Here is a 13,393-nt window from a genome sequence, read left to right as displayed (position 1 = left end):
AAGAATCAACAGAAATTGATTAAATAAACAGGATATTTACGATCGGCCTAGAAATATCGTAACTATGTTGAATTGTGGCAATAGGAATTCTGTGAATAAAGTAAAACGAAAGTAGTAATCCCGTATTCGTAAGACATTTGCACCTAAATTAATCGATACAAGACGTACGTTTCAAGATATTCTTTGTACAAGCACCAAGGAGGTTGACCACGTTTAGATGTTTGCCAAGATGTATCATGATCTTGAGTTCGCTGGCCAGCGCAGAAATGTACAAGAGATTGGGACAACGGCGGACCATTTTCACCGCTACAGTGGTAACCGCCTCGCCTTCGCAAATGCCGAGAGCTTCCGCTTTCAAGACTACACCGAAAGCGCCGCTCCCTAATTGTTTCCCTGTAAATCATTACCAAGTAGTTATTGCCGAAAAATATTAGGAAAACCGACTGCGGTCAACTAACATTCTTATTCATCTTTCAAAAGCTAGCTGTTAGTGCTCAGCAATAATATTCTTTACGACACTGACGTACCTAGCCGGCTATTTTTGAGTTTAGGTATTAGGTTGTCCCATAAGTTCTTTCCGCGCCACGCTATGATTGATTCTAAGTGACTGTTTTTATATAAACATGCAGGCTTATTTTTTAGCCGTTTATGGTATCGGTTTCAGTCGTCTCAGAGCTCTTTCAAAGTACGTTTCGTTGATGACAAAGTATCTTTTAAAAATTTTTCTGCACCGTTCAATGTGGAGAGTCAAAAGAAGCATTTGCGACATGTTATGCTTCATTGCTTTAAAAAAGGCAATAGTGCAAAGGACACTGCAGACGAGATTTGCACCATTTACGGGAGTGGTACTACGACTATTACGACCGTCCGCAATTGGTTTAAAAAATGTAAGGCTGACAAGGTACCTCTGGGTCGTAGATATTTCAAGGTTTTAGGTTATGTCTAGGTTCAAGGTTATGTGAAGCTTTTAGGTACTTTGAGATCTCAGATAGTTCTAGGTTAGGACCGTCCGCAATTGGTTTAAAAAATTTAGAGCTGGATATTTCGCGTATTCAAATCAACGAGTATTAGAAATGCGTGAGAGTGGTAGCAGTTTACTTGAGAGACAACATTTTTTAGAACGTTAGAGTTGGAATATAATTCGAGGACCTCAGACCTCCAAAGGAAGGGTGTAAATAGTACGAGGCTAAATATATCAGTTTTTTCGCCACTAAATTCCGGCCCTCCATTTAATACAGTCCACACATATAACGTGACAATTCGTCGCTATTACTGACAACGCCGTGACAATCCCACACTAGCTGATAATGTTTATAGACTAAAACCTTGAACACAAATCCGAAAGCTACTTTTCTCATCACAAGAAAGAGGTCGAAATATAGAACTATGGAACTATAGAAAGAATTTTGACGCAGCAGAAAATGTCGAGATAAAATTTTTCATAGAAACTTACCTAATTTTAACCTGTCGCTGGGAAATTCCCATTTCTTGTCATAAGGTAGGAGATCTGCCTGATCGTCTACTGTCAAGTCAGGATTCAAACTCTCGACGGCGCCCTTCTCGAAGTGCATGAGACCAGCTTCCATTAATTCCTTTCTCATTGCCTGCGATACGATAGTGAAATTTGTTTCACGATTGCAACACGATTGGTAAAATTGTTACACAATGAAATGACACGGCGTAGGATCGTAAACTGATGTTACCCTTTCACGGCGAATCTTCAATCCCAGGTAGATCATAAGGATCACGACGACCACTGCCAACATGACGAGTAATATGATCAGACCTACAGACTTGTTGGTTCCGAACCCTGTTGATTGACACAAGCGAAAAGTGACCTTTGTTTTACTACTGCGCTTCTATTAGGATATAATATTTAATGAATTACCTTTTATTGTTACTCGTTGAGAAGCTTCCACTTTCCCAATTCGATTCTCTGCTCGACACATGTACACGCCGACACTGTCGGCTGCCAGTGGATATTTCAGTTCAAGTTCTTGAGAGTCATTGGAGAATTTGTACATTTGATTACTGAGCATCAGTTTTTTACCATCCTGTCGAAATTATGACGATTTTCAATCATTTGCATGAAATTAAATGAATACAGTAAAATAGTAAAATAGTAAAATACTAAAATGGCGAAATGGCGAAATAGCGAAATAGCGAAATAGCAAAATATTAAAACAGTATAACCGTAAAATGGAAACTGAACTTGAAACAATAATATTTTGATCTCATTTTTAATCTCATGCGCGTCTTTTTTACGCCCATTTTAGGTCCGAATGTCTGACAGCCTAAATTGCGCACTTTAAAACGTCTTAGTTTAGACATTAAAAGGACGTTCAATTTAAGACGTCTTTCAGACGTCATGATGTATAACACATAATGTTTCTGAAACGTTTCTAGGACGTTCCTAGGCCATTGACAACAACATTAGAGTTGTTTCGAAGACATCCGGAATGTCGTACACCAGACGTGTTTAAGACGTTTCAGAAACATCTTCGTGTTATCTGAGATGGTAATTTCTAATTTCTTACCTTGAACCAGGTAATACTGGGGTTGGGAACACCATGTGCGTAACAATACAAATTTACTCTCTCACTACCTCGTGTGATGACATCAATAATTATTTCATCTTTGTTCAAATTAGTAGCGGTAATAGAAGGCCTTTGTGCAGCTAGAAAAAAAACAATATTATATTATATTATATCAAGTTACACTATTGTTTAAATCGTAGCCATTAGCGGAGTGTTTTTCCCTAACGTGTTTTCGATGTCTATTTATTTATTTATTATTGATGTGCCATCAATAGCAGGTAGAAAAACGGTGCTGATACGCTTGATTTCGGTTATAATTCGCGAAGTGTGCACCGTTGAAAGTCAAATCCGATAGACACGTTAAAATATTTCGAATACGAGCGGTGACTTTACACCGCCGAGAGAGAGCAACGATATTAGAACAAGCGAGATAGATAAACGCGACAGTCAGCGCCGCGTGTCGGCTAATCAGGATAGCACGACATTAGCGCAGCTGACTGCGGCAGAGTCTAGTTTGAACTGTCCACAGAGAAGGTTGAGCAAAATTGAGAGGAACGTTTGGATTGCAGCCGGAGACAGAGTCTCGCTGTTCAATCGTACGTGTCGTTTTCTCCGTCATACTCACGCTATCGTCAGCGCAAGTTCGAGCGGAGCACAGTGCTACCAAGTTCTGAACGCGTAAGTCTCTCGATAGAAAATCTCTGAGAAGAGAAATTACATTACGTCTAGAGAGCCAGCTCGTCAGGAGAAGCTATTGCTATCGGGACACGAGCCTGTCGAATTCTCTAGGCGGGACTCCCTGGTCTCGCTGACATAATAGGAGGATGAAGAACCAACTGCGACGAACGAGTTTAACTGGAAGCAGCCGATTAGGATCCAATCTGGCTGCAAACGGAACAACCCTCCTCCGGTACTCTTCACACAGCAGAAGACCAGGAAAGACGAAGTTACAGTACGTGGCTGCAGAGTTGTACAGGAACCCCTGGTCTCTGATCACCCGTACTGTCTTCCCGGTTTTTCGGCAGTATCGCCGAACGGAGGAATTGGAGAAGTTGCTGTTGAGCCGTACGTAACGTGAATCGGACCTTTGTCTGACTCCTACGCGCGTACGGTAGGTTTAGCTTGCCTGTCGACGGTAAAAAACGTTCCCAAGTGAACGTCTCCGCCGACGCAACGTGGACCCACCTTTCGTACAGACCGCACCGCCCTCAATTACTTCCCCGCTCCGTTCGCACGATTAATGTTGCGCGGAGCCCCACATAGGGAAGAGAGGCAATAAGCGGTCAGACTGGTGAAGTCTTAAGCCCGTACCAATTGGTAAGATCGACCTAAGTACGCTTGTGCAGAGTACGTTGGCGGATACCATCGAGTCCAATCCAACTCCTTCGACCTCCTCACCAGTTTTACCGGTAAGAATATAACGTGAGCTTGGAAGAAGGGCGGCTATTTCACACCGAAAAAGGAACAATCAGATCGGCCTCACCCCCGGTGAGCATTGGTGGAGCATTACAACCTCCACTAAGTCGCGCTCCGGGTTCGAGCATCAAATACTCCTGCAGCCGACGCCGATTGTACCTTGGTTCGAAACTACACGCCCCAGTCGTTGCCGAGTTAATCAAGGTTCGAATCCGGTTGCCTGCCATCGGCGTATTCCTTCTAACGGGAATCGCCGATTTTCCATACAGTCCGCTAACTCTCCCTGCGGTACGCAGAAAGGTAGAGCGTTTCCCCCTCCAAACGCACGAGCATCGTTGCGAGGAGCGGAAGGAAACGGAGAAACGAATACGTGTGGTATTAACACTAATTTAATTATTCGTGCATTATTTTTCCTAGGCATCCAAGGAAGTAGACAAATCAAAAGGGAAGTTGTCGATGAAATCTGAGCAGCTCAGGAAAGGAGCCGGACAAAGACGAGCCTTTTGGTTCCAAGACGCCTAGACCTACGCCGAGCCAGTTTTCTGCCCTCGAAAGTAGTACCGCATTGTATCTTCGATGGAAAGTAATAAAAGGCTACTCCTTTTCAGGACTCGCGAAGGATATTTAACTACTGCAAAGAATTAATTTTTCTTGCTCTAATCCACGTCCCTCATATCCGGACCGACATAAAAAAGAGCGGTGGTTTTCTAAGCAAGACCACACTGCTTTTTAACCCTTAATAACCTAGAGTTTCAATTTTGATACCAATCTTTTAAACCGAATGTTCACATTACTATTAGTTTTTTTTATAGGTTGGCTGTACGTATTTTACTGTTGTATAATATTCTTTCTAACGAAATTAAAAAAAAATCTAATGTCATTATTGTTTTATTTTATCTATGACATATTACTTGCGCGGCAAAGTGAACAAGTAAACACATTTTACTAAAAGTTTTGTTGAATACAAATTTGATATATTTTCTTTTTCTGAAGAATATAAATACTTTTGAGGTAAGTGAATATATTATTTTCGCTATGATATAATTATTTTTTGCGAGTACATGTTTTACTTGAAGAAACTAGAGCTATTTTTGATACTTAATGCTTGAAGTATCAAAATTGATACCTGGTTTTTTTTCTAAATAAATATGTAAAATAAATATTGTGATTTTTTTAGCTGTTTTACCCTTCATCTAGACCCTCAAGCAAACACAGTAATATTAAAAAAAAATCACTTTCGTAAATCAGGCTACTAAAGGTTAAACAACTATATTCTATTATTTTACACTGTGTAATATTATATCGATATTTTATCAATATTTCATCAATATTTTGTCAATATTTTATCAATATTTTGTCAATATTTTATTAATATTATATCAATATTATGTCAATATTTTATGAATATTATATATCAATGTTTTATCAATACCGTATCAATATTATGTTACATTAATATTAATATAATATCATTCAAATGATCGTTCACCTTTCTTGGTATCATGCATTACCAATTACCCTTCCCATCCAAACAATATACAACTAATGTCTACCTTGAGCTGACGGCCGAAGGGCCCGCTCTGGCCGGACGAAGCACAGCTTGCTTATGCTGGCCGATGTTAAAGCAGCGGTGAACCACTGCAAAGGGCAACGCTGCATCCGGAAACTGCAGCGAACAAGCCAGGAAAAACCCTCCCTTCACCATCTAAGGATCACTAGGAAGGAAAGCCGTCCTTGCGGAGGTAGCCCACTTAGCCAACCCGCCTCCAGTCCGGCGCCCGGTGTCCAGAAATCCAGAGACCGGCCGAACTGCCTAGAGGCGCGTCGTTTCCACCGGGGGCCACGGGGAGGCGGGGCTACCAGCTTTCGCTCGACGTCGTACAGGCTCTCCATCCCGAGAGAGTTTGACAGTGCACGCCACAGTGCCTACCAGCTCGGCAGGTCACCACAACGATTCCTGTCGCCCGCCCTGGTCCACTGTAGCAAAAGGCATGCAGTGCCTGCGCAACCAGTGGCGGGACCAAACAATATACAGCAGACGTCTGAAGCAAACTTACTGTCAACAAGGACATAAATCCAGCTGATTTTGGGGTGGTGGAAGTCGTAAACATGATTGGCGCCACGAAGGGAATAATACGAGCAACCATACCAACCAGTGTCCCCAAATATTGTATTCGGTCGACGAAACTCGTACCAGTAGGTGCCATTTTCATCTCGGGTCTCGTTCGTTTCGACAGGTGACGTATGAAAATAGGTAGTGCCGGTCTGCGCACAAACGATATGTTATAATTATTTTTTTTTCATAAACTTTAACTCCAATTATAAACTAAACTCTGTAAATCTCAACCCCTTGCCGCACTGTTTTATTTACAATTACTATGATCAGAATATTTTTGATCGCACTAATTTGTTAAACGAAAAAGGAATTTTATATTTATGGTGTGCTCACACCTACTGAAATGTTTAAATATTGATAACAAGAGAATAAATTTGATTTCTATTTAAAGGAATGGATGAACGTTCATACCTAACAGCTTATTGTAATAAATCAAGATCACGAGTCTGACGCGTTAAAGTACGCCAAAGGGTTAATCGAATATTGCCACTGTTAACTTATTATTTCGTTACTTACATTATTTTCTCCGAAAACAGGATAAGTGAAAAAAATGGGCGACTTGCCGGAGCATGCTAGCTGCAAAGGATCGCCTTCTACTAAATTAATTTGATCAGTATTTGGTGACACATATGGTCTTATAGCTGCCAATTCTGGGAAGAAAAGAAAAGCAATTTAAACGTTCAATAACAAAAATGAAATAAGAATGACTGAGAAATTAAATTCGACTGAGACGATGATGGTTTATACACACTTGTACTTAGTTTAACCCGTATACTGTTAAATCTTTCCTTTTAATTATGTATATGCACAATGAAATGTCTAACTATATAATGACTATTGCTAAAATATTATGTTATTTACAAAATATTATATTATATTATATACATACTCTATATAATATTATATATTATAGTATATACTATATTATACTATATACTGCGTACTGTATTATATATATTGCCGACCATTAGTATATACTACTTTATAGTACATAATAGTACTACACAACCCTAGAGTGTAACACGGTAGAAGAGAGTATAATAGAATGGAATATAGTGGATTGGAGTGGAATTGAGTGGAATGGAATTGAATGGAATCGAATTCAGTTGAATAGAATAGGGTAGAATATATTGCAAAATAGGCAACACGAGAGTGGAATCGAGCGTAACAGAATAGACTAGAGAACAATAGAGCAGAATAGAGTGTGGAATAATATAGAATAAAGTCGTATAGAGTGTAAGAGAGTAGAAGAGCGACTAAGAGCTACTAATAGAGTAGAATAGCGTGAAAAAGGCTGTAATAAACTGACCTAGATTGGAATTGCCTGAAATAGAGTACAATATGATGTAGAATCGGCTACAACAGATTGGAATCGAGCGTAACACACTAGAATAGAGCAGAAGGGAGCAGAATAAAGTGGAATAGAGAGCAATAATATAGAATGGAGTCGAATAGAGTGTAACAGAGTAGAATAGAGCTGGATATTGTGGAGTAGATTAGAATAAGGTTGTAAAAACAGGAATAGAGTTGAATAGAGTGGAATAAAGTGGAATAGAGTGCAATTGAATTGAATGGAGCCGAATAGAGTGTAATAGAGTCAGAAAGATTGGAATTGTATGGAATAGAGTAGAATATTGTAGCGGCCGTGCCGTTACGAACCTCCCGAGAACGGTTCTTCCGTTTCTCCGCAAGCGAACCGTAAATCATCAAAAGGTGTACGTAAATACCTTTATGGTTGGGCTTGCGCGCGGCCAAGAAAAGCACGTGTTGTACTGAACGTCTCGCGGTCCTTGTCGAAAGGACAAGCTGTCCTTTGGACAAGGACAGAATAAAAGCCGAGCGAACAGCAGCAAAGCTCTCAGTTTTTCTAGTCAACACCCAGTCGCCACAACCGTCAATTCGCGCCGCTCCTTTAGTTAGGATGCTACATGTATAGTAAACGCGAGTTACAAATAAACAACCGTAATCCCCCGTCTGGTGAAACATTGGTGTACATCTCCTTTCCGAACCTCATCACCGAATCCCCACAATATAATGTAGAATATGCAATAACAGAGTGGAATCGAACGTAACAGAGTAGAATAGAGCAAAATAGGGGAGAATGCAGCAGAATAGAGTGGAATAAATTCGAATAATATAGAATATAGTCGAATAGAGTGAAATAGATTGGAATTGCATGGAGTAGAGTGGAATATAACGTAGAATAGATTTCAACGGGATAGAATCGGGCGTAACAGTGGAGAATAGAGTAGAAGAAAGTATTATATAATAGAGTGAAATAGATTGGCGTTTCGTGAGCTACAGTACAATATGATGTAAAATAGTCTACAACAGAGTGGAATCGAACGAAATAGAGTGGAATAATATAGAATAAAATCGAATAGAGTGTGACAGAGTAAAAGAATGTATAATAAAGTGAAATAGAGTCGAATACAGTGAAATAAATCGGAATTTCATGGGATAGAGTACAATATAATGTAGAAACAGGCTACAACAGAGTGGAATAGAGCAACAGAGTAGAATAGAGTAAAATAGAGCAGAATGGAGCGAAATAGAGTAGACTATAATGTAAAATAGGTTATAGAGCCGAACAGAATGTAATGATATAGAACAGAGTAGAATAATGTGTAACAGAGTAGAAGAAAATATAATAGAGTGGAATAAAGGGCAATCGAATGGAACGACGCGGTTCATAAGTTCGGACTCCATGAATTGCTGTGGAACTCGAATTGCATACTGATTCACATATCCCATCTTAATTAAATGATTTTGCATCATTGTGCTGGGAATATTAGTGGCATTCACTATATCGCGGAATTTTATCGTGCAAATTCTCCCGATCATACACTGCACGCCAAATGATAGGACACCCCAGAATTTTTCGTGTTTTTCAAAACCAATATTGTATAGAAAGGCTTTGCATGTAGCTATATAAACAGTATCCCTATTTCAGTAATACACGAAGTAGCGATCACTGTTACGTGTGGTTTTACAAGAATAACATCTGTATATGTGAAAACCGGGTGCGACAAAATGATAGGACAGTAGGAACAGAGAAGTCAGTAGCGAAGTGCCTGTTGAAAGACTAACATCAAATAATATTCAAATAGTTTATTTTTCAATAATAAGCAGCGAATAATAAAAACTAAGTAATTAGATATTTAAAAATATTGGCCTACATCTTTCAAAATGGGCCGTGGTACCGAATTAAATAAAACCGAGAAAAAAAATGATTTTTAATTTAAAAGACGATGCAAGGATTTCGTAAATATCGAAATTAATAGGAAGAAGTCGAAATGTAATTAGAAACTTTTTAAAAGACTCCGGGAATTACGGTAAAAAGAAAAGCAGAGGTCGACCGCGCGCTGTGAATGATCGTGGTGCACGGAAAATATTACGAATTGCGTCAAAGGCCACTCTGATAGTACGTCAAATACAACAGGAAGCAGCAATAGATACTAATGTAAGGAATGTACAGCGTATATTACAACAATCTCAACAAAGAAACATATTGCTGATCGATTGGTGTTTGCCAAAGAACACATTGATTTGAAAAAAAGATTTACTCTCGATGGACCAGATGATTGGTCGTATTATTTTCATGACCTTAGAAAGGAACCGATGTTTCAAGTTAAACGTCGGTTGAGAGGAGGAGGAATCATAGTTTGCGGAGGAATTGGCTATAAAGGGAAAACAAATATTCGTTTTATCGATGCGAAATTAAAAAGCACTGATTATATAAAACTAATCGATGAAGAAATTACAGCAAATGGAGAACGAATTAGTGGAGACGCCGTCATCTTTCAGCAAGATAATGCATCAGTGCATACGGCCAAAGCGGTAAAACAATATTTTCAATGAAATAATATTCAACTTTTATGAAGATTGAAGATGGTTGGAACGCAATTTCGCGTAGTTATTTAAAAAAATTATATAAATCACTACTTAGGAGAACGTTAGCGGTTCTAGAAAAGAAAGGAATGTGTATACATTATTGAAATTAAATAAAACATTAAAATGGAATAAATATCATATTTTTTCTGCACGTGTCCTATCATTTTGTCTTACTCGTCTTTTACATAAACATATATAATTCCTGTAAAAAAAACATAATCAGTGGCTGCTTTCTCACGCGTTAATAAAGAATGGGTACTGTTTATACAGCTGCATGCAAAACCTTTTTATGCGTTATTGGTGTTGAGAAACACGAACAATTTTGTGATGTCCTATCACTTTTGTCGCGCAGTGTAAATAGCGTGGCGTGCAATAAACTTATGGGACACCCTAATATTACGATAATCATGATCGACGCGTAATGATCGTACATACCGTGCACCTGGACATAAGTACGCGTATAATTCTCATATACCCCCTTCTTCACTCTGCACTCGTAAACACCTTCGTCGTTGAAGTTAACGTCCCTGACCATCATTGAGGCAATTTTCTTATCGAAACCATTGACATCCAGCCGCCTATCGAACCAGAGAGCCACTCTCTTGCTCTGAAACATCAAATTACTCTGTCGAATTGAATCCGGACGGATGTTGATTGCGCAAATGAAACGTGTATGTCAAGATCCGATACTTGTTGCGACGGAATCCAAAAGATGTTGTAATCGACACGCAACGAAATCCAAATGGTACACTTCAGCTGTAGTGACTCGCCCTTCGTTACGCGCACCAAATCATCGTGATCGACGATAAGGGGACTGGGCACTTCATGATGATCTAAATGAACAGATTGTTGATTGTTAATAGCAACCTCCGTGCAGAACAAACATATTCTTCTATAATGAGAGAAATGTACTTCTATCATCAATGATTTCGTTAATAAAGCATTTTCCTCTGTTACAATTTCGTTCTTGAAAGAACGAAAGAGTAAACGTTCTTCTTCCAGCAATTTTACTGAGAAGAAAGTAACAAAACGATTGTAAAGTAATAACAGAGCATTTTCCAAAAGGAAATCGCGTGGATAATGTTTTCTAAAGGTTGACTGGGATGTAAATATTGTTCAACGAATATGTACTCACCCGATACTAGCAGATTATAAAAGACTGCTTCACTTGGAGCTATGGTGCATATGTACAGTCCCCGTTGGCCCTCGTCTATTTTGTGCAGCGTAAATCCAATTTTCGGATCGAAAGTATATTCTAAGACTAGGACGTGGTTACCATTCTGTGTATAAGATTTTTATTATACGACTTTTCTCATATTAACTATACATGAACCGTGAAACCAACGCAACTCTACCATAACAAACAACCATTTATCTTTCTCCATGGCTGGATCGGATCAATCTTTTTCTGGATGTAAAATAAAGTTCATGCAAACTTTTCTAATATTCCACGCGGGCTAGTGGTGCCTCGCAGTGCTTTCCGTTTGCTTTCGGGTATACTTAACACTGTACAGAGTGTGCCTAAAGTCACTTGCAATCGGGAAACGAAAGGTTTCTAAAACATTATTTCAAACAACTTTTTCTTTCGCGAAAATGCAATCCGCGGCTTCGTTAACGATTTATTAACGAAAAACAGCGACCAATAAGAGATCAGCTGGTGCGAGGTGGCTGAGCCAATCATCGAAACTGGGTTTCCATCACCTATTGACTGGACTGTCTCGTGCCAACCGAGCTTGATACTCATTGGCCACCGTTTTTCGTTAATAATTCGTAAACAAAGTGGCAGATTGCATTTTTTCAAAAGAAAAAGTTGCTTCAAATAACCAGACGAACCACTCGTTTCCCTATTGTGATTGACTTTTGGGACACTCTGTATTTATGGAACAAGGAACATTACATTTCTTTATTCAAAAGCACACAAAGGAATAAAAATATCAAATGTATATTATTCGATAAATACAGAGTTAATTATGCCCAAAAATAGATCAAAATCAAAGTAATTGGTCACTGTCGAATAACCGGCTCCACTACCCTATTTAACCCTCCGCCTCTTATGCCGGAGTCATTCGTGACTCGTTTGAATTACAATAAGACTCATTGAGACTCGTTGTAACGTACACTGTGCCGAAGTTGTCCATGTTAGTAGCAGAGAGACCACCAATGTTTACACCGACCCCACCATAATGTCGTATTATATTCCCGACAATAATCCCACTACGAGTATAATAGGAAACGTCGCTGATTTTGAGGAAGATTAGTTGTATACACCACTTTGAGAGAGAAAGACGTGCTCCAAGAGTTCTATTATATATATTTACTAATTTATTATTCATTCTTTCCATTATTTTTGTTATCTTTGTTATCGTTATATTCGTTTATTACTTGGTAATATGTCGACCTCTCAAAAAAATGATCAATTCCTTATTGATGAGATTGAAGAAGAGGATCTTCACAATTGTGAACAATCATCTGATGGTGGAGTGCATCTGACAGCGATGCTGAACCCGAAGAACAAAATTCTGATTCGGATGAAGAAGATAGACCAGAATCTGCAGAAAGTGTAGTGGTATCTGGTCCTGATTGACAACATATTGCACCAATGGACACGACAGCATTGCAAAATCTTCCACACAAATGTTCACTTATCGAACAAAGTGAGCATATAGAAACAGAAGATGAGTGCTTCTATTTATTTATCAATGACGAAACAATCGACGGTATCATATTATAAACAAATAAAAAAGCGAGGGAGAGCATACCATCGAACAAGAAATGGAAACCAGTAGACCGCATATAAATGGATACATTTTTCGGACTATTATTGCTAATTGGGAGATCAGAGAATCGCGAGAATGCAAAAGCGATTTGTGGAAAGACGATGATGCACTTTCAAGAAGATTTTATGCTGCTGTAATGTCTAGAGATTGATGTGCGATATTGATTAGTGAGGTATCCGTGTGAGTCAGAAATGACTCCGGCACAGGAGCCCGTGCTTCAATAGTCGGAAGGTTAAGTTCTCAAGAAATCTAACGCGATTTTGCAATGTCCGACAGTTGTATATTATTCTTTCACTTAATTTGGTGGAACCGTTTTGTAATTACAATGTTGCGTTGCTTCACGAAATGCGTGTTAGAGAATTGTTTAAGCAAACACCTACTCCGTCGTGCTTTTTAAGCTTGACTTCCGCTGACGGTGACGTTGGTCTACACGGTATGACAATGTCTTCGCCTACGATTGCCACTAAAATATGTAAATTGGCTTGTTCCACAAATCGAACTGGTTTAGCTGAAACATATTTACTATTCAATATACTTAATAATCTTTTACAAAGACCGCTGCCGATTTAGTCCACTGGACTTCAGTCATCATAATTAGTACTGTGGGGACTAGCTCTAGTTCAACACTAAGATTTGGGGCAACTTTTGTACAA

General features: G+C 39.0%; 1 protein-coding gene across 1 annotated transcript in view; it reads right to left on the bottom strand.

Moving 5' to 3' along the window:
• Window positions 1-36: 36 nt before the first annotated feature.
• LOC144477169 (macrophage colony-stimulating factor 1 receptor-like) overlaps window positions 37-13,393 on the bottom strand; it is a 14,769-nt gene continuing 1,412 nt past the window's right edge. Inside the window, exons 3-14 of the mRNA XM_078194657.1 lie at window positions 13,121-13,298; window positions 11,099-11,243; window positions 10,654-10,796; window positions 10,399-10,570; window positions 6,586-6,719; window positions 6,011-6,218; window positions 2,538-2,677; window positions 1,889-2,054; window positions 1,704-1,810; window positions 1,454-1,604; window positions 169-393; window positions 37-89 (exon numbers count right to left, since the gene is read on the bottom strand). Coding sequence (XP_078050783.1) covers window positions 37-89; window positions 169-393; window positions 1,454-1,604; window positions 1,704-1,810; window positions 1,889-2,054; window positions 2,538-2,677; window positions 6,011-6,218; window positions 6,586-6,719; window positions 10,399-10,570; window positions 10,654-10,796; window positions 11,099-11,243; window positions 13,121-13,298 — 1,822 coding nt within the window. The remainder of the gene's footprint in view (window positions 90-168; window positions 394-1,453; window positions 1,605-1,703; window positions 1,811-1,888; window positions 2,055-2,537; window positions 2,678-6,010; window positions 6,219-6,585; window positions 6,720-10,398; window positions 10,571-10,653; window positions 10,797-11,098; window positions 11,244-13,120; window positions 13,299-13,393) is intronic.

This window comes from Augochlora pura, chromosome 11 (genome assembly GCF_028453695.1).
Source record: "Augochlora pura isolate Apur16 chromosome 11, APUR_v2.2.1, whole genome shotgun sequence".
NCBI classification, from domain to species: Eukaryota; Metazoa; Arthropoda; class Insecta; order Hymenoptera; family Halictidae; genus Augochlora; species Augochlora pura.
Note: the sequence above shows the minus strand (reverse complement) of the source record. Positions and strands in the feature narration are given on the sequence as shown.